Source organism: Paramisgurnus dabryanus, chromosome 9 (assembly GCF_030506205.2).
Source record: "Paramisgurnus dabryanus chromosome 9, PD_genome_1.1, whole genome shotgun sequence".
NCBI classification, from domain to species: Eukaryota; Metazoa; Chordata; class Actinopteri; order Cypriniformes; family Cobitidae; genus Paramisgurnus; species Paramisgurnus dabryanus.
Window position 1 is genome coordinate 27953997 of NC_133345.1, and position 23212 is coordinate 27977208.

Below are 23212 nucleotides of genomic sequence, written 5' to 3' on the forward strand. Positions count from 1 at the left end.
TGCTATAAATCTATTGAAACAAACTTTATAAATGTGCATTAATCTTTGCCATGTTTTATTTATTTAGTTGACTATACTGTATGTGGTATACACATATTAGGAACACTGTCATTGCTGCTGTTATCCTTGAGACGTCGACACTGAACTTTTTTCCAGCTGTTAAATTATTTGGTCCTGCTCGATTTTCGTTGACTTCGAGTAAAATAATGTAGATGAGGCAGGGCTCTACAATAACTTTTTGCACTTAGGTGCACCAGCACAAAAGTTAGGTGCACCCAAATTTTTGATCCCATTGCATTTATAGTTCACCCAAAAATGAAAATTCTGTCATAATTTACTCACTCTCATGTTGTTACAAACCTGTATAAATTTGGTCGCATTTTTGGAGCCATGTGAGGAAAACTAGGATTTTGTGTGTATTCAAAGCTCCGCCATTGTTGTTTACAATTCGTGGAATAGTGCGCTGTGATTTGTTTAGAGGATTATTGCATTCTGCAGAGGAGGACTGGCGTTTATTGCGTTTTGGGAAAAAAGGGAGAGAAGATGACAGAATAACACGGAGGATATTGAATTTTGCCTAAAATTAAGAATTTACTTTTTAATAATGACCTGATACAATACTGATTTTGGCGGTAACTATTTTTTTAAATGCCGTTTTTCGCGTTTTGGAACCAAACTCTTCATATAATAGCAATGGTTTTGCACAATCCCATCTTGTATAAACTACTTTGAAAGATAAAAAAGAAGCTGAATGACAAATCTGGTTTCGCAAGGGTCTGCATTTAACTTTCACATGCTGAAAGTTTAGTGTGACCGTGGAATATGCTTTAAAAATTGCTGGGATTTTTTTTAACCCACCAATTTTGTTTATATTTGATCCACCAATGGGTAAAACAACCAAGCATTTTAGGAAGAAACAATCCATAGGTTAAATTACAACCTAACGGATTGTAATAGAGTGTATACTACATATGTATATGTTGAAAATCTGAACAGAGGTAGAGCGAATTAAAAATATTTCTTTTATTTCTAGGTCACCAATAAATTTTTTATATAGACCATGTTAACTCCTTTGTACAATATAGCCCAGACGTTCTTGTTTTGATTAAAGCAGACAAGATGCTCTTCATTCTCAAAACATGCTAGGGTAACATAAACCATAATCACTTTAATGCCAACTTGAGTGCATGTTGCCATTAGATCGGAAAAAGGAGACATACCAATTATTGATTTATATAACAAGCCCAAGAAAGGCATTTTTTAGTCTAGGATTGTATGTGTGTATAAAAGGTCTTTAACTGGATAAGGTCACTGAGAGCACTTGAATATTCTGTAGCCCTGAAACAGCAATTGTCATGCATGTTTTTCAATTGCATTTACTGAATTTTCTGTTTTTATAACTGTAAGCGTACAATCATATTTCATATCTCTTCATAAATGAATCATGTTTGTCCAACTTTTGGCTGCTGAATGACCTTAAACAAACAAACAAAGTTAAAGTAGTGGGAAGTACAGTAACAGCTTTATTAAATTAGTGCAAAAGACAGACATAACTCATTCACCACTTCATCTTTTTCTTTGCATTTTCAGAACCTATGGGGTCTTTCACGCAAATCCACACACGCATTTTGTTTTTTATATTTTTCATTCTTTCTTTTTTGTTGTCTTATTCTTACAAGCACAAATAAAGAAAAAAAGAAGAAACCAGCAAATAAACTGCTGTCCTTGGCCTCTTTGACTGACCCAAGGGAAAAGAAAAAAAACGAATGCCGTACCACCAGAAACAAGGATCACGAAACAGATTCACTTTTAGGTCTCCAGATTCCAAAACCAGAGCTCGCAAATAAAAAGAAAAAACATCAATGGCATTAGAAATAGTCCCTAAAATTTGCAAAAAACATACAGTTCTTTTTTTTGTGAGGGGTCGTTAAAGAAAAAGCGGTCAAAGTACATAATTTAATTAATATATTTGTACATTGGTAAAAAATAAAATATATATAGTGTACATTTCCCTCCCACTATTTCACACATTACTATAAAGAGATATTGTGTTCCACTCCATAACAACTAATGCAATCAAACCGAAAACAAAAATAAGGACTCAACAGACTTTTTTTTTAGACTTTGAAGGCTTCTGGCTACCACCCTGCCCTAAGAAAACACAACCACTGCAGACTAAAGAGGCCTCGTGTCCATCCCTTACATTAGTAAACAAGATCAAATACAGTAGTCTTTAACCAGAGGAAACTAAAGTACATCGAAATGTCCAATCGCTTTGTCCCCATCCAATATATCCCTTTTTTTAGTGAGAAAATTCATCAGGTGGTCGCATCCATTATCTTTTCCAGAGGTATGAAGGGAAAGTGCAGAGAAATTGAGGAGGGAGAGAAAGAAGAAGAGTTCCCGGAGGCGTGGGGATGAAGTGACCGGTTGGAAATAGAGAAATAACAAAAGCCCAGGGGAGAGCTGACATGAGTGGAGCCGAGGGTGCAAGGTGTCTTTCGGGAGAGTGTGTTTTCTCTCTCCTTAGCCTGGTTTTTGTGTAGAGAAGAGAAGACGATTTTCTTCAGTGTTGCAAAAGGACTACAGTACGAATCAGCAGAATTTACAAGCCTGAGAAAAAGAGAAAAGAGGGAAAGTGAAAATAGTGAAGCTTCATCTATTAAACATTTTGAGTCTCTGCTCATGCCGCAAATAAGTCTGATTTGGTTTTCAAACTCAATATTTGGAATTGAGTGTACACAATGTCATGTTATTGGATCCATTTGTTTAAACAGTGTAGTTTTTGGTACATTAATATTGGTTGCCATCGTAGTGAGTTAAGCTTAATACACAGCACCTGGAGATACAAACAGTAGACACAGCTCACGTTAAGTTATTAACAATTCAATACAAAGCAGATATCTGAAATTGAGAAATTCTGATTTGTCTCACGTCCATGACACAAATATCTGATCTGACGGTAAAATAATAAACATCATTTTCAACATTTTATTTTAATTGGATTTTAAACCAAAAAGTTTGAAATAGAAAATGGTCTCAATCTGTCGCTGGGGTATTGCCTCTACAAATATCCTAATATGTATCATTTATGTACAGACATGCATACATTTGGTACTAATATGTGAGATACTATTATAAACTTTTTATGTGCAAGGTGTACTTTAGGGACAACTTTTGACAATTTTTTCTGACAGTGCATTGGGTTTGCAATGATTTCCCAAGCTGTTTATACCACAAACACTACAATGAGATTGTCTGAGCAAAGCTTTCGATCACTTAAAGGCACAATATGTAGGATTTTAACCACTAGAGGTTGCTATTACACAATAAAAAAGGCAAAGCTTTAAGGAGGGGTGCACGATTTTTGAAAAACACTTTGGTAGTCAGGCCCAGTACCAAAACACACTTGTATCCAATCAGCAGTAAGGGGCGTGTCTACTTATTGACATCGTTGCCTGGGTTGCGTATATGCTGGGCGTGTCTATCAAATAAAAGTCCAGATTCTATTGGGGTAGGGGTGTGTTTGTTTAGGTGATTTCATAATATCAACATTGGCTTTCAGAGATCATGCACTCACCCTGCCTTTAATGACGTTATGAAAAAGAGTAGAGCGGTGGGAGATGTTGTTTCACCATCCAGACGCGTATGAAATACGCTAATCATATTCACAGATAAGGTAATGAGTTATATTTTACTTGCACGTTTGTTCGCATTGTTTTTTGTCATTGTAATGTACAGGAGTGTTGCCCCTTTGTAAATCTGCTGTGCCCCAAAAAACATATAATCTGTATGTATTGCAACATAATAGTAACCCAATTCACTTTATCAAAACACTTTAACCGAGAACACAAACACTGACGGAAAAATCAATGTCTGCGTGCCAGCTGTTGCCAGGTCTGCGGCCTTCAGGCTGAGTTAAGAAATGGGTTACTGTACTTTTAAACTGTTTTCGTGAGTTGATTTTTTCAGTGGGTTAAAGATGGAAGGATTTTGTTTATTAATTGTTCATTTTTGGGATAGTTTTTAATGACCAATGGGCGGGTTTTGTTACGCAGATCTGGCAACCCAAAAAGCCCAGGTGATGGTACGTAATTAAGAACAGCATAATCTTTCAGAAATGAAATCACTAGTTAAGTGACAAAAACATTTGGCAGTAACTATATGGCTGAGAACATCAGAATTTTAAATGCATAGCCACACATGTTTCATTTCCCAGTATTTGTTGCAGTGGAGGCATAGTGGGAAGCAAGCATTGTGCTGCACATTTCTGCACGCAGCACGCTTTTAAGTGATAGAAAAAGTTAATGGGGGCATGTTCCCCAATACAGCTTTATGTCTAGCAATGCCCCTGGTAATGAGTTAGCTGTGATGCACAATAGCTACGTGTTAGATGCTGTATAACCAACACTTGTCCACTTGTGTTCCCATAGCTTCTACAACCAGAAATGGAGGATGGCACATATATTAAATCACTAAAAGGGCGACAATTACAAGGGAGACAAGGGAGAAATATTTAAAATAGGGTTTTTTCAGAATTCACAAATCATTGGGAACTTTTTGGATAATGTAAGTACACAACTCCATGAAATATATCACACTGTGCAAATGTTTTTAAGATATTTTATTATAAAAATCCTACATATTGTGGCTTTAATAGAACCTATGCAGTAAGAAACTATTTGCAAGAAAAGCAAGTATGATACTGAAAAATGAAACCAATCGGTAACACAACATTAATGATCCTACTGAGAAATTTTAAAGGTAAAGCAACTGCTCTACCTCATTTTCTTTTCTTGCTCAACTTCTCGCCACAATCAACATGAAATTCGATTAAAATGTAGTTTTGAAAAATGCAAGGTGTAATTTCGAAAGACTTGAGTGAAAGTAATTGGCCCGCAAAACTGTAGTCTAAAGCGATCGAACAGTGCCAGATCCGATGCGAGACGATATTAAATGGGTGGGACTATTGATTTTTCCATTTTTTGTGCTTTGTTTCTTTCCACTAGACACATTTGTATTGCTTGGTCATAAATGGCAATAGAAGAGAAAAATGAGACTCGAACTGCACTTAAGATCGTAGACGGCACAAACTGTTTTTGCGAATTACAGTACAAGACCGCAGTCCTCCTCTCATTCATTTACAGAGACCTCAAAACAAGGCAGGTAAATCTTCCCCTTTAGGAGAGTCGGATACACCAGAATACCACTTTCAGATGCAATAATGTCAGGAGCCTGTAAACATATTTACTATCATCTGCACATAGCGTATACACATTTTTGCAAATACTGGGGAAACACAGATCTCCAAATATATATGTGTTGAGGGAAACCGCAGTGGAGTGGGTAAGATGGAGCATTGTTTGATCTAATTATCATCACCCTGATTGGAGGAAAGTAGTTGTGGCAGCAGTCAGCTGGAGTTGAGGCGAGCACAATAACACACGTGCCCCCGAGCTGTACCCATCACCTCCTCAACCCTCCTCATTCCCAAACTCAATTTGTCTTTCCATCAGTCAAGAGAGAAAAGTTACTAGTTATGGGTTTCAGGTTTAGAGCCACGACACCAGCTCGATAAAACCTCTAATAACTTCAAGCTACACAGATTTAATGGACCAGAGACATAATTAAAAACTTAAGTACACTCATCCATTCTCTAAACATTACGTAACTCCAATTTATTGCTGCTCCAAAGCCTCACTATGCAAATCATTGAACCCGTTTATGGTAGATATCACACATTCTCACAAATCTGAGTACAAACCCACATGAAAATGTTATAGTACAGTATACTATAGTATTTACAATAATACGGTTCAAAACACTGTATTTAGGAATTTTACTATAGTAAATACTATACTTTATACCAGGGGTGGGCATTCCTGGTCCTGGAGAGCCACAGTCCTGCAAAGTTTAGCTCCAACCCTAATCAAACACACCTGAATGTCATTTCCAAGTAATTCTACAGCCTTTGATTAGGATTTTCAGGTGTGTTTCATTAGGGTTGGAGCTAAACTTTGCTAGAAAGTGGCCCTTACGGACCAGGAATGCCCACCCCTGCTTTATACTATAGTATCCTATAGTATAGTTTTTCATGTGTTCATATAAAATTAACAACCTGATCTCATGAATTTCCTTGTTATGCAAAGTTTACACCAACCACGTTTCGGGGGTCAAAATGGCGTCTACCGCGCGTGGTTTGCAGCTTGAACAATTTGGATGCATTCGCGCGTGTAGAGCGGAGTAGACGCGCGGAAAAAGCAAGCATTTGACGCGCGTCAGAGGCAAACTTTGCTTCTTGTGGGAGGGGCAAGTGCTATGCGGTTGTCTGTTTGCAAGATGACTGATGTTGATTGTGCATTTATCAAGAGAGTTACCAGTTTGTATTTGGTAACCTTACTATAGGGGGAAGATAAACGGTGCGAGTCGATAAACGTCACGGGACTCAAAAGTTAAATGTGTATTACAATTACCAGGTTGCCCAATGTCCTCACTGACACTCTTCCAAGCGAGGTCCTTTTTATTCCTGTCTCCTCTATAGAAATAAGAACTTGTGTCGTATAGCTCCGGGTGACTGCTTATGGACAATATCAAGCGTTGGTTGAATGGTGGGCTGCAACCACAGCAGCAAGCAGGCTCCTGATTCGTTAACGCAGCGCGAAATTCTGCCAAAGTTCAAATTTTCCAACTCGGGCGTCAGCCGCAAATTTGCGTGAACCGCTCAATTTGCGCCTTTCGCGCTTGAAGTGGAAACGCGTCTTTCGCGCCATGCCGAACGCCTCTTGCACGCCGTGGGACCTCCTGACGCGCGTCAACGCGTCTTCACATTGACTTAACATTGAAATCACTTGCGCTTCACGCCTCTACCGCGGTTGGTGTAAACGCAGCATTATAGTCACAGAATATTTGTGTCATTGTCACGGATCTCCACATTTTTCCGTGTCTGTACCACAGACTTTCTTTTCCATGTCAGTTTCACGTATTGGTTACTCAATTGTTTTTCCTATTTCCTTACCATTTTGCGTGGGTTTGGGGTTAGAACGACTTTCTGTAACATAAAATGACATCCTAACCCAAACCCAACTCTAACCCTAACATCAGGGGACAATTGTTTAAAAGTCCGGAAAAAATAGTATAAAACAATAGTTAAAGGTGCACTTAGGCCTGTCGCGATAACAAATTTTGCTAGACGATAAATTGCCTCAGAATTTATCGCGATAGACGATAACATTGATGCTCCGGGGCCATTATAATAATGCAGATACACCTTTTCAAAGATCTATAAACTTTTATTTCTAAACAATAAGTAATACTGGAACTGGAAGACATTTTAAATATCCACAAGAAATGAACAAAATAACAGGATGATTGCGTTTTAGGTGCATATGCATGTTTGTCATGTTGCCACTACAAACTGCTACGTTTTTACCACAAATGCGACATAACGGCTCGTTCAGGTTTAGTGGTTCACCTCGGTCATTAGGTTTAAATCCAAAGTACTCCAACACTGCAGCTGTAGAGTTTGGTTTTGAAACTTGGCTGTTTACACTTGGTATTAAGATGTGTTTTTGATCAGATCACAAGTGGACGAGAGAGACCTATCACGTTTACACCTGGTATTTAAATCCGTCTCTTTTGTCCACTTTCGACCGCTTCTGTGCTGAATACTGTGAGGGGGTGATCTGTCGAGACTGAGTCTCTCCACTGTCATTTAAACGCCAGCGGGAGTAATTATGAGTTTATATGGACGCAAACTAATATTATGTCCACTGCTTGTTAAGCAAGTAAACATGCTGCACAGTATTTTCTACATGTATATGTTAGAGCTTTCTCTGAATTTTCTCTGAAATAAGATCGCGCAACTTTCACACGCTTGCAAAATGAAACTGCGGAGATCACCCGCTTTAGTTTTTCAATGAAAGGCTAAAAATAGCACTGTTCACCTTGTGTCAGAAAAGTCAGAAAAGACGTAAAACATTGTGATCCGATCGATAAAAACGCATGTTAATGACAAGTGTAAACAGCCTCTAGTAAATCCATCTTTTTCTCCAACTCTCGTCTCAACTAGTGTTTTCTCCTGCTACACTTCTCACGCGGCGCTCATCCTCCTCAGTACTCCTACTGTGATAGGCTACACCAGGAGTCCCCCCTCCCCACACAGATCATGCGACTGACAAATGACTGACGAGGGTTCACTCCTTGTCACTCGTTGCACGGAGCGGTCATCCAGTCTCTTTGGTAGAGAGAGAGAGAGAGAGAGAGACAAGGAAAACAAACAAGCATGCAAATGTGAATTATTGCGGCCGAAAAAAATGATCGAGCTCATTTTATTTACCGTGCGATTAATCGATTTATCGTTTATCGCGACAGGCCTAGGTGCACTGTGTAACTTTTAGAAGAATCTAATGACAAAAATGCAATATAATATACATAACTTTATTATCAGTGGTGTATAAAGACCTTACATAATGAACTGTTATGTGTTTATTACCTTAGAATGAGACGTTTTTATCTACATACACCGGTATGTAGGTGGAAGTCGCCATTTTGCGTCGCCATGCTTCTACAGTAGCCTTAAATGGACAAACTGCTCTATGAAGCGCGTTTTGTCACTACTGTATCTTTGTCCTGTGGTGGCTACCATAGCTTCTCTATGCGTTGCGGTGAACGGTTGACTGAGCCATTGGTTGCAATTCACAATCTCACTGCTAGATGCCTCAAAAATCTACGGACTGCACCTTTAAAGTGACCCAAACCCCAAATCTAACCCCAAACCCACGTGAAAATAGTTTAAAAATAGGAAAACGATTGAGTAACCAATACGTGAAACTGACACGGAAAAGAAAGTCTGTGGAACAGACACAGAAAAATGCGGAGATCCGTGACATTGACACGGATAAATGAGCAAAACATTCTGTGACTATAACACGGAACTTTGTGAGATCATGTTGAAAATGAATCCTCAAAATGTCAGAAACATAATCAGTGCAGGTACAAAAATGAAACCGCAACAACAAACCTACATGAAAATGCAAAACCCTGTGCCATTACACCCAACGTGTTCAGGCGACTAACCTGCATGTGACCCTGTCTGTGAAAACCCAGCTAGTATTTTTTTGTGATTTATTGTTTTCTACATAAAATAAGTAAGGTCATGTCAAAGATTGAAATCAGTGTGAAAACACACGTACTTGTGTTTCATTACAGTATAACACATTCTGACACAGAATGCAATGTCATGACATGCAAAACTTGTATGGCTTGAGACAACTTATATTTCATGCCTTAAATTAATTAGCAGGAAAAGGTAATGCTTTATCTTCTAGGTGCACTATAGACAGCATGTCAAAAAAAAAAAAAAAAAAACAAGCGGGTAGGAGAGCTAAAAAATAACAGGTCGATGCTATGGAAATTTATCTTTCCCTCGAGACCGGCCACATCAGGACCCAGAGTGGATTAAACGGAAAAAACGCCCATCTTGGCAGAAAAAGGGATTTCAACTTCAGTAAGTTAGCTGTTTGGTGGACAGTGCTCAGCCTTATTTCTCTGTTTGTGAATTAACTACATTTCAACCATTTTGGGCATCTTTCATCAGATTACAGAGACTTTTCAGAGGTCTGCCGAGAATTATGCCGCTCTTCATTTGAACCAAAAATATCATGCTAGGAACAGACTCAACGCCGCTGTCTCATGAGTAATTTTCAATTACTGTAATTATTAACTATAACTATGATTGACATTTTGAATTCACCTACTTACAGTTTGAACCGCTTCTGTTATCAGCAGGGGAAAGAGCCAATTGAAGCTTTCCATATGTGAGAATAAGATGTCAATAGTTTGTCAACAGCACAGTACGTTGGTATAAGACTCTATCTATAAAAACATGATTTTTGTGATTTACTTTATTCAATAAGCTTGATATCTTTATTATTAAATAATTTAATTACGAAACTTCAGGATTTCACAGACAGTGTTACATTATTTTAAAAAATGTAGGGAATTTTTTTGCAAAAATGCGAGAGTCTGCAATTTCTAACCAGCAAATGTACCATGATTTCTCATTTTTTATTCATTATAGCATCTAATGCACAGACTTTATGCATAAGGTTTGACACCAAAAGCCTCAGCATCCTATTGCTTATTTTAGATGAAATCGATTCTGCAAACTGCACTACAAAGGGAGAAGCCAGATGAAAATCTGATTGCTCAGAGGCTGTCATTTCACAGCTTCGAAGATTTAAATTATTCATAACCGAGGACTCAATTATGTATCTTATGTTTCACTAAGTAAGCTTGTAAGATGTTTTAGAAACAACTATTGACATACAGTAACAGTACAGTAAACAGAACACAGATGTTAGTTTACTACTGACAAGCAGGCTACTTAGACAACTTTGTCGCAATGTAACCTAAGAAACAATTAGGATATTTAAAAAGTTATGTGTTTTGTTTTCTATCAAAAAGTGCAGTTTGCAAACACACCTACAGGTGGCGGTATAATCATCATGGCATAGTTTGACCAATCCTCCTTTGAGCATCTGTATGTAACTTTATCCTCCATGCCCCGATTTAGGGCTCAACCGCGACATCAAAGCCTTTGTAAGAGTGTAAGAGATAGTTTCATGTTCTCTTGACATTTCACAATCCTGCCTTGTTTTTTTACAGGTCCATTACAGTTAATGTAATCAGATACACCAATCCAATGGCACCACATTTTCCAAGGACAAACAAAATCGATGGAGTCAACGGGCAAATCAGCACGTTTAGCAAACCGTCATCAAAAACGTTAACAATGGCTCCTTTGGGACTGAAGGTGTTGAGATTAATGAGCGTGTCTGAAAATGTGCCAGCCGTGCCCATGGCACTGTTTAAGAATGAGTGGCGCACCCTTAGGAAAGCTGCGGCATTTGGTGCAGGATTTAACAACTTTAATCGGGGTCTAAAGAAAGCCGAACTTGTGCAGATTCACAGAGGATCTGTTTGAGTGTTTCCCAAAGGCTACCATACATTATTTAAGGGGCCACAAAAGCACGTCTGTCACAGTCCTTCATCCGTGTGAATGGAGGAAGAACAGAGAGTATGGATTTTTCTGTCTGTGGTGCAGAAGGTTAGAGACATGCACGCTAAAAATACTTGTAAAGCACACGCAACACTTTTCATCCACAACTTTAACAAGTCAGCAGTGGTATAATATTCAAATAATGTTAAAACCATTTATGTCAGACTTGTGTCTTTTGTTTTGCACCCTTTGAGTTTTTTTCTTGCAATGCAATAGAGGAAATTTTTTGAGGAAAGTCTTCTTAGGCCATTGTGTGAAATAGACCAAAATCTGTGAAATTATTTACTTATAATCTTCCTCTCCAGTGAGCTGGAAACTCAAAAACCGGTTCACTGACTCAGTGAAAGTCATAGGTCTAAAACAGCAAAACAGTAAGTAAATTATTTAGATGCATTTTTTCTTTATTTGGGCAATATTTTCAAGCTTTGTAGAAAAAGTAACTCTTAAATATGCTACTTATTATACCAGCACTGGTATGTCATTAGTGACTGAATTCATAATAATCATTAAAATGCAACTAGAAAACAAACACATGCACTCAACTTTCTTTTTATTGTTTAAAGACGGCATAAAACTGAAGATTGTCTTATTGGTAACACTTTACTTGAAGGGGTGTTCATAAGACTGACATGACCCCTTCATAATCATGACATGAGTCATGAACATGAAGGCAAATTTAGGCAAGTTTATGACAACTGTCATTAAGTGTCATTCTCTCAATTATGTCATTTTTAATGTAAAGATGACATTGTTTGAGATGTCTTTGTTATGACAACTTGACAATTAACCAATACATTATAACTTATCATGACAACTTGACATTACCAAGACAACATAACTGACCACTTTTTACCAGTGATACAAATATAATTTGTCATTAAAATGTCATTAGGTGTTAAAACTCTGTAATATAGTTTTATAACAGCGTCATGAATATTTTTCTTGACCTCAGCTACAGTGCTACAAATATAATTTGTCATTAAAATGTCATTAAGTGTTAATACTCTGTCAAATAATTTTATAACAGCGCAATGCATATTCTTAAGTTCATAATGTTTTTTTAAGTTTACTAAATGTGTTCAATAAATAAAATAAATCATTAAATAATAATAATAATAACAATAAAGATAATAATAATTAAAATTGATAAAATTATATTTTATTGCATTTGGAGACAGAGAAACCTAAAATTAAATGAAAACAATACAATAATGTGTTAAGCCATGCAGCATTGGGTCCATATCGCTGGAAAAACTGTTCATTGCATTAAATTAATTAAATGTTTCGTTCGTTTTTTCTTCTATGTCAGAAAATTTCAGTACCTTCTGTTTGAGGAAGAACAATTTCTGTTGTCAGTTTTTTATGTATTGTGCACATACATAAAGTTAAGTATAATATTTTGACGTGTCTGTTGCATTTTGTTAAGGTATTTAAAATTATTTGTCATATAATATTAACACTTAATGACATTTAAATGACCCATAAAGCTAGTTAGTTTCTTAAGTTTGATAATTATTCTGCTATGTCATGTTTATTACAGATTTATGACAAGTTATGATGTATTGGTTTGTGTCAAGTTGCCATAACAAAGACAATTCAAACAATGTCATCTTTGCATTAAAAATGGCATAATTGAACAAATGACACTTAATGACAGTTGTCATAAATGTGCATAAAATCTCCTTTATGTTTATGACATGCTTAGGTCATGTCATGAATATGAATGTGTCATGTCATGAACACCCCTTCAAGTAAAGTGTAAACATTTTTCCCCATCGTGTAATATCCAAGTAAAACAGCTTAAAAATTTGAGAAAAAATTTGATTTTGTCCGTCGAGAAATCATTTCGAGGAGAGGAGGAGATTAATTTTTTTAAATAATGAAGCTCACAGAGGTCATTCATTAAAAAATCCCAAAATATTCCATCAAAAAAATGTACATTTAAATTTCATTGTGACTGGGTTGGTTAAGAGTCTGGGTGGTAGGGTCAATGTACCTGCAATGTTTAAAAACTGCTGTAGGTTTATGAATATAATGTGTGTAAGAGATATAAGAGGCTGTGCTGTACCATTGATTAAATCAAAGCTGAAGAGTGTTGTTAGGCACAACGTGAAGCTGTATTCACAATACAGCACCAGCCTCGAGTACCCTTTAGCTTTTATAGAACGGTTACCACACAACGCAAATATTATAGCAAAAAATATGTATCAACACAAATTTCATGAAGAAATATTTTCTAAAATCTGCTGGAAAAATAGTCCCTGATAAAATAATCAAACCATGTGTAAATATAATGTAATGCTAAGTTTTTTTAGGTGACTTTCATTCACTAGTTCATTATTGTTTCTGTAGAAAAATGCTGTTCAAAATAGATTCAGGTAAAATACAGCATCCTTACTTTCCGAAAGCATTTCATGCCAACTACTCCTAAAGAAATTAAATGTTCATCTTGACACAGAACATTGAAGCCTAACAGTAATGACATTGTGGGTACGTGTCTCCTGTAGAGCGGACAGATGAAGAGGGCTGTCTAATCTTACAGACAGTATTCTACTGAGCTCCTGCTCTTATCTATCTGTGCTCACCAGCTCTCTCTCACTAAGGGTCAGGGTTCATTAAGGTGATAAGGAAATTGAAGTCAGACACTCTCTCTCTCCCACTCAATCAGAGTGTGGCACGGCCTCTCCTGACCGCGACGGTGAAATGCGTTCTTGCAGGAGTCATTAGCGTGTGTGTTGTGCTGTGCCGGTCCTGATGCTGCAGGGACCTTCGTGCCTGTGCTCCATCATTTCACATGGGGTTTTAACACGTGTGCATGCTTTTTAAACTATGCTACTGATGTAGCAAATACACACAAGCACATTTAAAAATAAAGGTGCCATAGAAGAACCATATTTGGCTGTATGGTTCTATATAGACATCTGAAGAACCTTTTTGTTTTGGGGGGTGGGGTTTAAAGCTATTTTTATGCATTCTGACTTATTAACCCTGTTTTAAACAAATCCTTTCAAAATATAGGATGTGAAGCCAAAATTGTGAAAAGAGAGTGGCAAAGCGATGAGGAGATGAATGCTAATATATGCAGAGATACGTATAACACAAACAGAGTAATGAGCAGAGAACGAGTGAAAACTCTAGAGATGATCTGACGACATATGATTCACACAGACCTCACTGAATCCACTGTGACATCTAAACAAACTGGGCTTCGGGTGGGCATCTCAGTCATTGCAAAGCTCCACACATGCATATCTGAGCAGAACACATCACTTCTGAATAAAGAAAGGGAAGCTGGAAATCTCAGATTTATTTTTCTCCCTTTTTCCATTTAAGAATGGCTGTAAAAAGCTCCATTATGTTCCACCCTCACTGAAGGAGTGAATTATTAATGTTATTGCTGAGGGAAACAGTCGCCAAGGGACCGTGTGCAGGTTTGGATGGGAGATTAACTATGGGACGAAAACATAACAGACACACGCACGCACGCACATACATGCACACATACACAGAAGGGTACAAGAGATGTTTAATACTTGTTGTAAATTGGCCTTTAATCTTTGCATATTATTTCAAATGCTTCTATGTCTCTCTTGTGACCATAACACTACCTCTTTCGTTTTGTTAATCCAGTCTGATATGAATCAACTCTTAATGCAGTTAGAGGCTTTACCACAGTAAACAGATATAGGTTGATAAAAAGGCTTCTGGGAGAAACGCCAAATTCCTGCCACACTTGACAGTAAGGTATACAGAGAGTTTCTCATTAGCATTAATAGAGAGCTAAAAGGAGCAACATTGATAAACTCATGTTACCGGACAAATGGGCAATGGATAAAAATCATATTCTTTATCTGTATCAATTTCTTATTTAGCAGGAGAAATTTCAGTCACTCCAGAAAAACGCGATTATGCAAAGTCTGCATATTTATGCGGGGGCGCACTTTTTCAAATATGCGGCACTTTCACAGCATAAATTGCAGATTTCCATGCGCAAAATATTTCATGATTTCTTAATCCCCACATTTTCGTACCAAAAATCACATATAATTTAGCAGAAAGAGGAAAAATTTTGCATTTACTTCACACAAGCACAGCCATGTCTCCTGTTGCCATGGGAACATTATGAAGTGGCGTGATTATGTGACGTGAACATCATTGAAAAGCTGCAAACAGTTTTTGCAAGTTCCCGCAATTTTTTAGCATAAACACACCTGTAACTCATGGCTATGATTGGCTTTGCCTTTCTGTAACTTTTTTCTTAAACACTTAATTCAAGAAAATTTTAGGGAAAATGCCATTGGCAGATTAATAATGTTTTGCTTTAAACAAATGCAAATATTGCATCTATTTTTATATATGATAACTTTGTATCTGTGAATATGATTTGAGAACCTTTTTTATGAAATGCTTTTTAAAACACTCACGGCACTGTCCGAGTGCTGAAACGTCTCCATGAGTTTGTAAATACTTTTTTCTTCTGTTTGCTACAAATAAAGTATTTTTACAGTGGCATATTTGTAAATTATTCTTTGAGATTACACATCATGTAGGCTATCCATACATTTACAGCAATTAAATAAAAAAAAAAACAATGAAATGTTTTAACATCGAACTTAAACTAGTGGTCTTCTTCCGCCATCTAAATAGGGAAGCGCAACTGGCTTTCAAAGGGGTTGAGAGCTGAGACTAGTGCTTTTGAGAAAGTAGTGCTTTTGGTTAGTAGCCTTATTTTTTTAGGTTTAATTACACAGAATTCATGATAAATTAATGTATTTCAAAAAATGTCATTAAATTGGGGCCCCCAGGCACCATCTCGCGGCCCCCAGTTTGAAAACCACTGCTTTAGACCATGCGCTTAGATCATTAAAATAGGCCCCCTTGATTCAAGAATTTTCAAATATTTTTGAAGTGAAACCTTAATAAAAAATTTATATAATGACATTATTTAATGTCAAAATCAAAATTATGAGTGTAACGCTTACTACATTTATTTCTTATGTACTATTTGCCATTTTATCTTTAGAAAATCTTCAGAAAATCTACACAAAATGCTGTATGTTTGTTTTTGCAAGGGTTGATAAATCTATTGCAGCTTTCCAAGTTGGGATCAAAACTGCAGACTTCCCCTGTTGACTGGAGCGCAGCCTTTGGATTAAAGCAACTTTTAAAAGACTAAGTAGCCTAAAAAAAAAAACGGGGTTAACTGACAAATTGGAGCAGGTCTTAAATATAAAACTCAAGATGGCGCATAGATATTTTATATGACTACAATTCTCAATCAATATTTAAAGACTGTAAAAGCTGCAGCCATTCTCTGAGTTGTCTCATGGATTCCACACAAAATTTACATTTAGTTGCCACACCACAGAGAAACTTATTTGGCCTTTAGGCCTCAATAATGTGGCACATAAACACTGAATAAATGAAAGCGACTCTAAAATGGACTCTACAACCACCTGAATCTAAATAGGTTGAAAACACTTTAAAAGCTGCCCGGAGAAGCCATGCAACGTCTGCTCAGATGTGCTGCTGCGAGTTTAAGGATTAAGAAAGTTAATGGCTTTTGTAGAAAACTCTGCTGAGTTTTAAAGTTTCCGTATATTTTTGCTGTCGGGCAGAATCGCGGCTCTGGAACACTTGCAATATTTATTTGCACTTTATTAGAAGGCATGAAATATGTAGCATCTCACATTTTAAAACTTGCTGTTTAAGCAAATCACCTGAAACTTTTCAGCATTTCGATAAGGGTGAGTGAATAAGTGTTGGATATACTCACAGAGGATGGAGAGCAAAACTAGGCCGAGCAGCAGCGATAGGTTTGATTGGACCCAGCCGGTACCGCTGCAGTCCATTCTGTTCTTCTTACAAGTGCACACTTGAACTTTAAGATCTGTGTTGTTGGATATAGGAGGGATGCCAGAGTCGGTCAGAACCAGAGGCAGGTTGTAGTTGGCCTTTTTAAGATTGTGCAGCAACATGATCTGCGAGTGGGTGCCTGCAGAAGATACCACAAAAGGTTCGTTTATGTCTGGCCGAAGATGTTAAAACTTCCTCTTGGCTTTAAAGAAACAGTTCAGGCAAAAACATTTATGCTGTTCCAAGCCTATATCATAAAAACGTGGTCATAAATCAGTCCCTCCAGAAATGATGATTCAATGCATAATCAGTCAAAGTCCGCATATTTTTTAAATTGCAAATTTTTGCTCGCAAAATATGCGGGGCTTGCATGATTTCATAATCCCCGCATTTTCATAGCAAAAGATCATATATATCTTAGCAGAAAGTTGAAAAATGTTGCATTTACTTCACACATGCACAGCCATGTCCCCTGTTGTCATGGGAATGTTAGGAAGTGACGTAATTACGCAATGTGAACATCAATGAAAAGCTCCAAAGGCTGCAAACAGTTTTTGCAAGTTTACACAGTTTTTGCAAGTTCCCGCAATTTTGACAGTTCCGCCAATTTCATTGCATAAAATTGCATAAATCTCCTGCATATTCCATCGCAAGATCAAGGATTTTTGCCCTCTGCGTTTTTCTGGAAGGACTGTTAAATGGCATCCTAGCCTCCGTATTTTATCATGATTCTGAATAAGTGACTGGGGTTGTCATGTTCCAAAATGTGACTCAATCAGTAAAAACCTAGGTAAAGTTATTTTTTTACTGTTTAAAGGAATATTCCACTTTCATAAATCATTTTTGATCATGTCATCCAAGATGTCCTTCTTTGTTCAGTCAAGAAGAAAGTTTTTTGAGGAAAACATTCCAGGATTTCGACGTGATTACGTAATACTTAAGGTCGCACTGGTGCATCAAACAGCTAGTGCAAAATGAGAAGTTGTGGTTAAAAAGTACTTATTTTCATTTTTTTTGTGTGAAAATGATGATAGTTTCGCTGGATTAGACCCTTATGTATAAACTGCATTGAAACTGTAAACTGTTGAGGTCCATTAAAGTCCATTATATGAAGAAAAATCCTCTAATGTTTTCCTCAAAAAACTTCTTCAGTAAACTTCTTCAATTTCTTCTCGACTGAACAAAAAAAGACATAACATCTTGGATGATGTGGGGGTGAGTAAATTATCAGGATTTTTAATAAACAGTAGAGTAATTATTTAAAAAACATTTTATAAAAGTAATAACCAGTGGCGGCCGGTGCATCCTTTTTTCGAGGGCGCTCGATGCGAAGTTCGACACAACATGTACAGTATGTAGCCCATCAAGTGTGTGGTTCGTAATTTAAAAATATGTGCATGTACTTTGTGAATGTGAGCGTCTCTTTTATCATAAACGGTTTTGAAGCATGTGCAGCAGGCTCTTATTTTGACAAAACACGTGATGCACATAGGATCACTCGACACGCAGAACACATATTTTGAAAACACAAGCAACACACATGACACTCCGAACACTTATTTTGAATTTGCGCCCCTCAGATGAACATTCACGAGCCACCACTGATAATAACATTGATATTTTCATTGATATATTGAATGAGTAAAGTCATGTCAAAGATGAAAATCAATGTGAAAACAATGATTGAAATCAAACTTTGATGCTCCGGATTAAATGACTTGATAAGACTGGATTTCACAGACAGGGTCACAAATAACAAAAATTTACCATAAAAGCATATATACCATAATAGCAAACAAACATAGGCTTATGGTTCATGTGTTACATTAAATTGCAATTCTTCTGAAACCACAAAATCGCTCTCCTCGAGGAACAAAATGAAACTGTTAGAAATTATCACCAGGCCCTCTTAACTTTCATGATAAAGGAAACTTTTTGTTTCTTCAACAGAAGAAAGTCTGTGAAAAAGACGAGGCTAATTATAACCAAATTTTCATTTTTGGGAGAACTGCTCCTTTAAAGTCACCTCATCAGTCTCTTTCTCTGCTCTGCATCACAGCATCTGCCACTGATTCTCTTTTCAAATAGCTGACAGAAGTCTGAAGATTCACAGGCTTTCTATATTTGAAGGTAGACCCCTCAGGAGAGATGGGTAATCGAGAGTCTGCTAAGATAAACCCAAAATACACATAGCTATTTGGAGTGAAATCTAATGATAGACACCCACTGTTTGTGATATCAAACCAATCCCCCAGCTCTCAGTATCACACCAACATATACATCACACCTGACCCTGCTCAACAGAGCAGCTTGGATGAGAATTGTCATGCTGTTCCATGAAAAAAAAAACACATCACAAATAATAGCAGATACTCAATTTTGGATGAACTTGTTTATATCAGCATCCAAAACACAAAATATTCTAGTGACCACCTTTACTGGTCTTTTCAACAGTTTTTCCTATTACTCTTGTCAAAAAGCTATATTTACGTAAAGTAGTCATGAATAAGGTCTGGTCTTTAATCATAACGCTAATCCGGTTGTTTAACTATAAATGTATCAACCTGATGCCTAAACAGGCCTTATATATAGGTGGCATATGTCTACCACGAGTGCATGTCTGTTTCAATGCTATCTGTGAATTAACTTACCATTGATCCTGGAGACCTTCCATGTTTTCTCCAACCCTGGCTGTTTGCCAAGCTCGATCTTGAAAGGATCTGTATTAGGATAAATGTCCTTGTCTCGTCCACCGATCACCACCACGTTCATGTCTTTAGTGTCCTCGCACACGCGGACCACTGAAGGAAAGATGTAGGGCGCGTTGTCGTTCTCGTCCTCCAGAGTTATTATAAGCGTACCTGTGCCCGTGGCGGGTGGACTGCCTGGTGGGACAAGAGATATGGTTGTATATGAAGTATATCTGTAATATCAATATCACTACAGCAACGGAGCAGTGTTTCAAAAATGCCACTGCACTGGAAGTCAATTTATTTTAAAGGTGCAGTGTGTAAATTTTGGCGGCATCCAGTGGTGAGGTTGCAAATTGCAACCAACGGCTCAGTCCACTGCTCACTCCTCGTTTTTAAACGCATAGAGAAGCTATGGTAGCCGCCACTGGAAAAACATGTAATTGACAGAGAAAACTTAGTAAAAAAAGTTTGTCCGTTAAGGGCTTCTGTAGAAAACATGGCGGCACAAAATGGCGACTTCCATGTAAGGGGACCCGCTGTGTATGTAGATAAAAACGTCTCATTCTAAGGTAATAAAACATAATGGTTCATTTTAAAAAGGTCTTTATACACCCCTGATAATATAGTTTTGTATATTATTGTGCATTTCTGTCAAGAGATCCTTCTAAAAATTACACACTGCACCTTTAAAGATGCCATTGCACGACTCCACATGTTGGTAGGAAAAACTATTTTAAATGCACCATTCATTCATGGCATATCTCAGTGAGAAAGGTAGTAAGTCACCTACTTAAAACATCAAAGAGTGGCTGGCATCAGCATTCAGACCCATTTCAATGTACAGTATTCATCTTTTACAATGACACCAGGAATGTGTATTTAGGAAGTAGATGGAGTCAAGTACGATTTCATATTGACTTGCAGGGTGACTAAAATGTGCTGGCTTTTATGCCAAATCAAATTTCTTTAAATACAAGAGAGGATTGTGCCTTTCACTCATGCATCTCATGCCAACTCACTGTCGTACAGTGCAGATATATTGTGATATAGATATGAAATGCCACCTGTGTATTCACTAACCCATACAGCTGTTTAAACAAAAATTATGCATTTCATGCTTCCCAACACCGTCTCACTTTGGCAGTGACACCTGAAAGGTACATTTTGGCACCAAATGTATTCATATCTGTACCTAATGGTACACATTAGCACCTTTGGTAACACTTTACTTGAAGGGGTGTTCATAAGACTGACATGACACATTCATAATCATGACACGACACGTTTCATGAATGTGAAGGAGATTTTATGCACGTTTATGACAATTGTCATTAAGGGTCATTTGTTTAATTATGTCATTTCTAATGCAAAGATGACATTGTTTGAGATGTCTTTATGATGCAACCCAGTCTCACCCCATGGCGTCAATATTTGACGACACTTGACCATGCGTCAATATGTTGACGCGGAGGGTATACCTTTCGCGTCATTTTTTGACGAACTGGGGACTTCAATACTATTAAGTCCGTTGCATTCTCTTTCCTATTTTCTTACCATTTTCGCGTCGGTTTAGGGTTAGATTTACATAATGACATCCCTACCCAAACCTAACTCTAACCCCAACGCCAGGTGACAACTGTTTAATTTCGCGTACCTAACTCTAACCCCAACGCCAGGTGACAACTGTTTAATTTCGCGTACACTGTTTAATTTTGCGTAATCTAACCCTAAACCGACGCGAAAATGGTAAGAAAATAGGAAAGAGAATGCAACGGACGTAATAGTATTGAAGTCCCCAGTTCGTCAAAAAATGACGCGAAAGGTATACCCTCCGCGTCAACATATTGACGCATGGTCAAGTGTCGTCAAATATTGACGCCATGGGGTGAGACTGTGTTACATGATGACACCTTGACATTAACCAATAGGTCATAACTTGTCATGAAAACTTGACATTACCAAGACAACATAAGTGACCACTTTTTACCAGTGATACAAATTGATATTGTCATTAAAATGTCATTAAGTGTTAATTCTCTGTAAAATAGTTTTATAACAGCGTCATGAATATTTTTCTTGACCTCAACTACAGTGGTACAAATATAATTTGTCATTAAAATGTCATTATTTGTTAATACTCTGTCAAATAGTTTTATAACAACGTCATGAATATTCTTCACTTCATAATTTTAATAAGTTTCCTCCATGTGTTTAACAAATAAAATCAATAATAATAATAATAATAATAATTACAATTTATACAATTATATTTTATTGCATTTGGAGACCAAATCACCTAAAATTAAATGAAAACAGTACAATAAAGGGTTAAGCAATGTAGCGTTGGGTCCATATCACTGGTAAACAGTTAATTACTTTAATAAATTAAATGTTTTGTTCGTTTTTTCTTCTATGTCAGAAAATTTCAGAACCCTATGTATGAGGACAACCCATTATCACGAAATTAAGTACCTATAGTCACATAATTTGGTGAGTGTTTTCCGTGACACTGACACGTTTTTCCGCCTTTTTGCGTGAACATGTCACGTATTTCTGTGAATAAGTCACTGTCACGTATTTGTTACTCAACTGTTTTGTCCTATTTTCTTACTATTGTCGCTTCGATTTAGGGTTAGATTGACATAAAATGACATCCTTACAAACTCTAACCCTAATGCCAGGAGACAATGGTTTGAAAAAAATCAAAAATTCTAAAAAATAAGTCATGAAAAAAGGTATAAACCAATACTTAAAGTGATATCCTAACGCAAACACCAAATCTAACCCTAAACCGAACCAAACAAAACAGTTGAGTAACAAATACGTGACCATGACACGTTCACAGAAATACGTGACATGTTCCACGCAAAAAGGCAGATAAACGTCTCAGTGTCACGGAAAACACTCACAAAATTATGTGACTATAGGTACGTAATTTCGTGATAAAGGGTTGGTGAGGAAGAACAAGTTCTGTTAGTTGTTAGTTTTTTTATGTATTGTGCACATATAGTTAAGTATAATCTTTTGATGTGTCTGTTGCATTTTGTTATGGTTTTTAAACTCATTTGACATAATATTAACACTTTTATCACATTTAAATGACAGTTAAATGTAATGTTAACCCATACAGCTGGGTAGGTTGATAATTATTCTGCTATGTCATGTTTATGACAGATTTATGACAAGTAATGATGTATTGGTTTATGTCAAGTTGTCATAATAAAGAAATTTCAAACAATATCATCTTTGCATTAAAAATGACATAGTTGAACAAATGACACTTAATGACAGTTGTCATAAATGTGCATAAAAATCTCCTACATGTTCATGACAAATGTCATGATTATGAAGGTGTCATGTCAGTCTTATGAACACCACTTCAAGTAAAGTGTTACCGGACCTTTTTAAAGGGTAATGCCCCAGTGACATCTGGTATACTTTGACATTTTATTCTAACAGTGTACTTTTTTCTAAAATTCTGACCAAACAAGAAAAAGAAACTTTTGGAAATTTTTGAAATTAGTTTTTTTCTGACTTGGAGCAAACAAGACTTGAACGAAAGATGCTTCGGTTTGTATCAAATTGCACTTTATTGAATATTGCA

The 23212-nt window shown here is 36.9% G+C and overlaps 1 protein-coding gene across 1 annotated transcript in view; it reads right to left on the reverse strand.

Annotated features, from left to right (window-relative positions):
- Positions 1-1500: 1500 nt before the first annotated feature.
- The window catches only part of cdh13 (cadherin 13, H-cadherin (heart)), a 433135-nt gene continuing 411423 nt past the window's right edge, over positions 1501-23212 (reverse strand). Inside the window, exons 12-14 of the mRNA XM_065278811.2 lie at positions 19567-19800; positions 16836-17054; positions 1501-2613 (exon numbers count right to left, since the gene is read on the reverse strand). Coding sequence (XP_065134883.2) covers positions 2606-2613; positions 16836-17054; positions 19567-19800 — 461 coding nt within the window. The 3' untranslated portion in view covers positions 1501-2605. The remainder of the gene's footprint in view (positions 2614-16835; positions 17055-19566; positions 19801-23212) is intronic.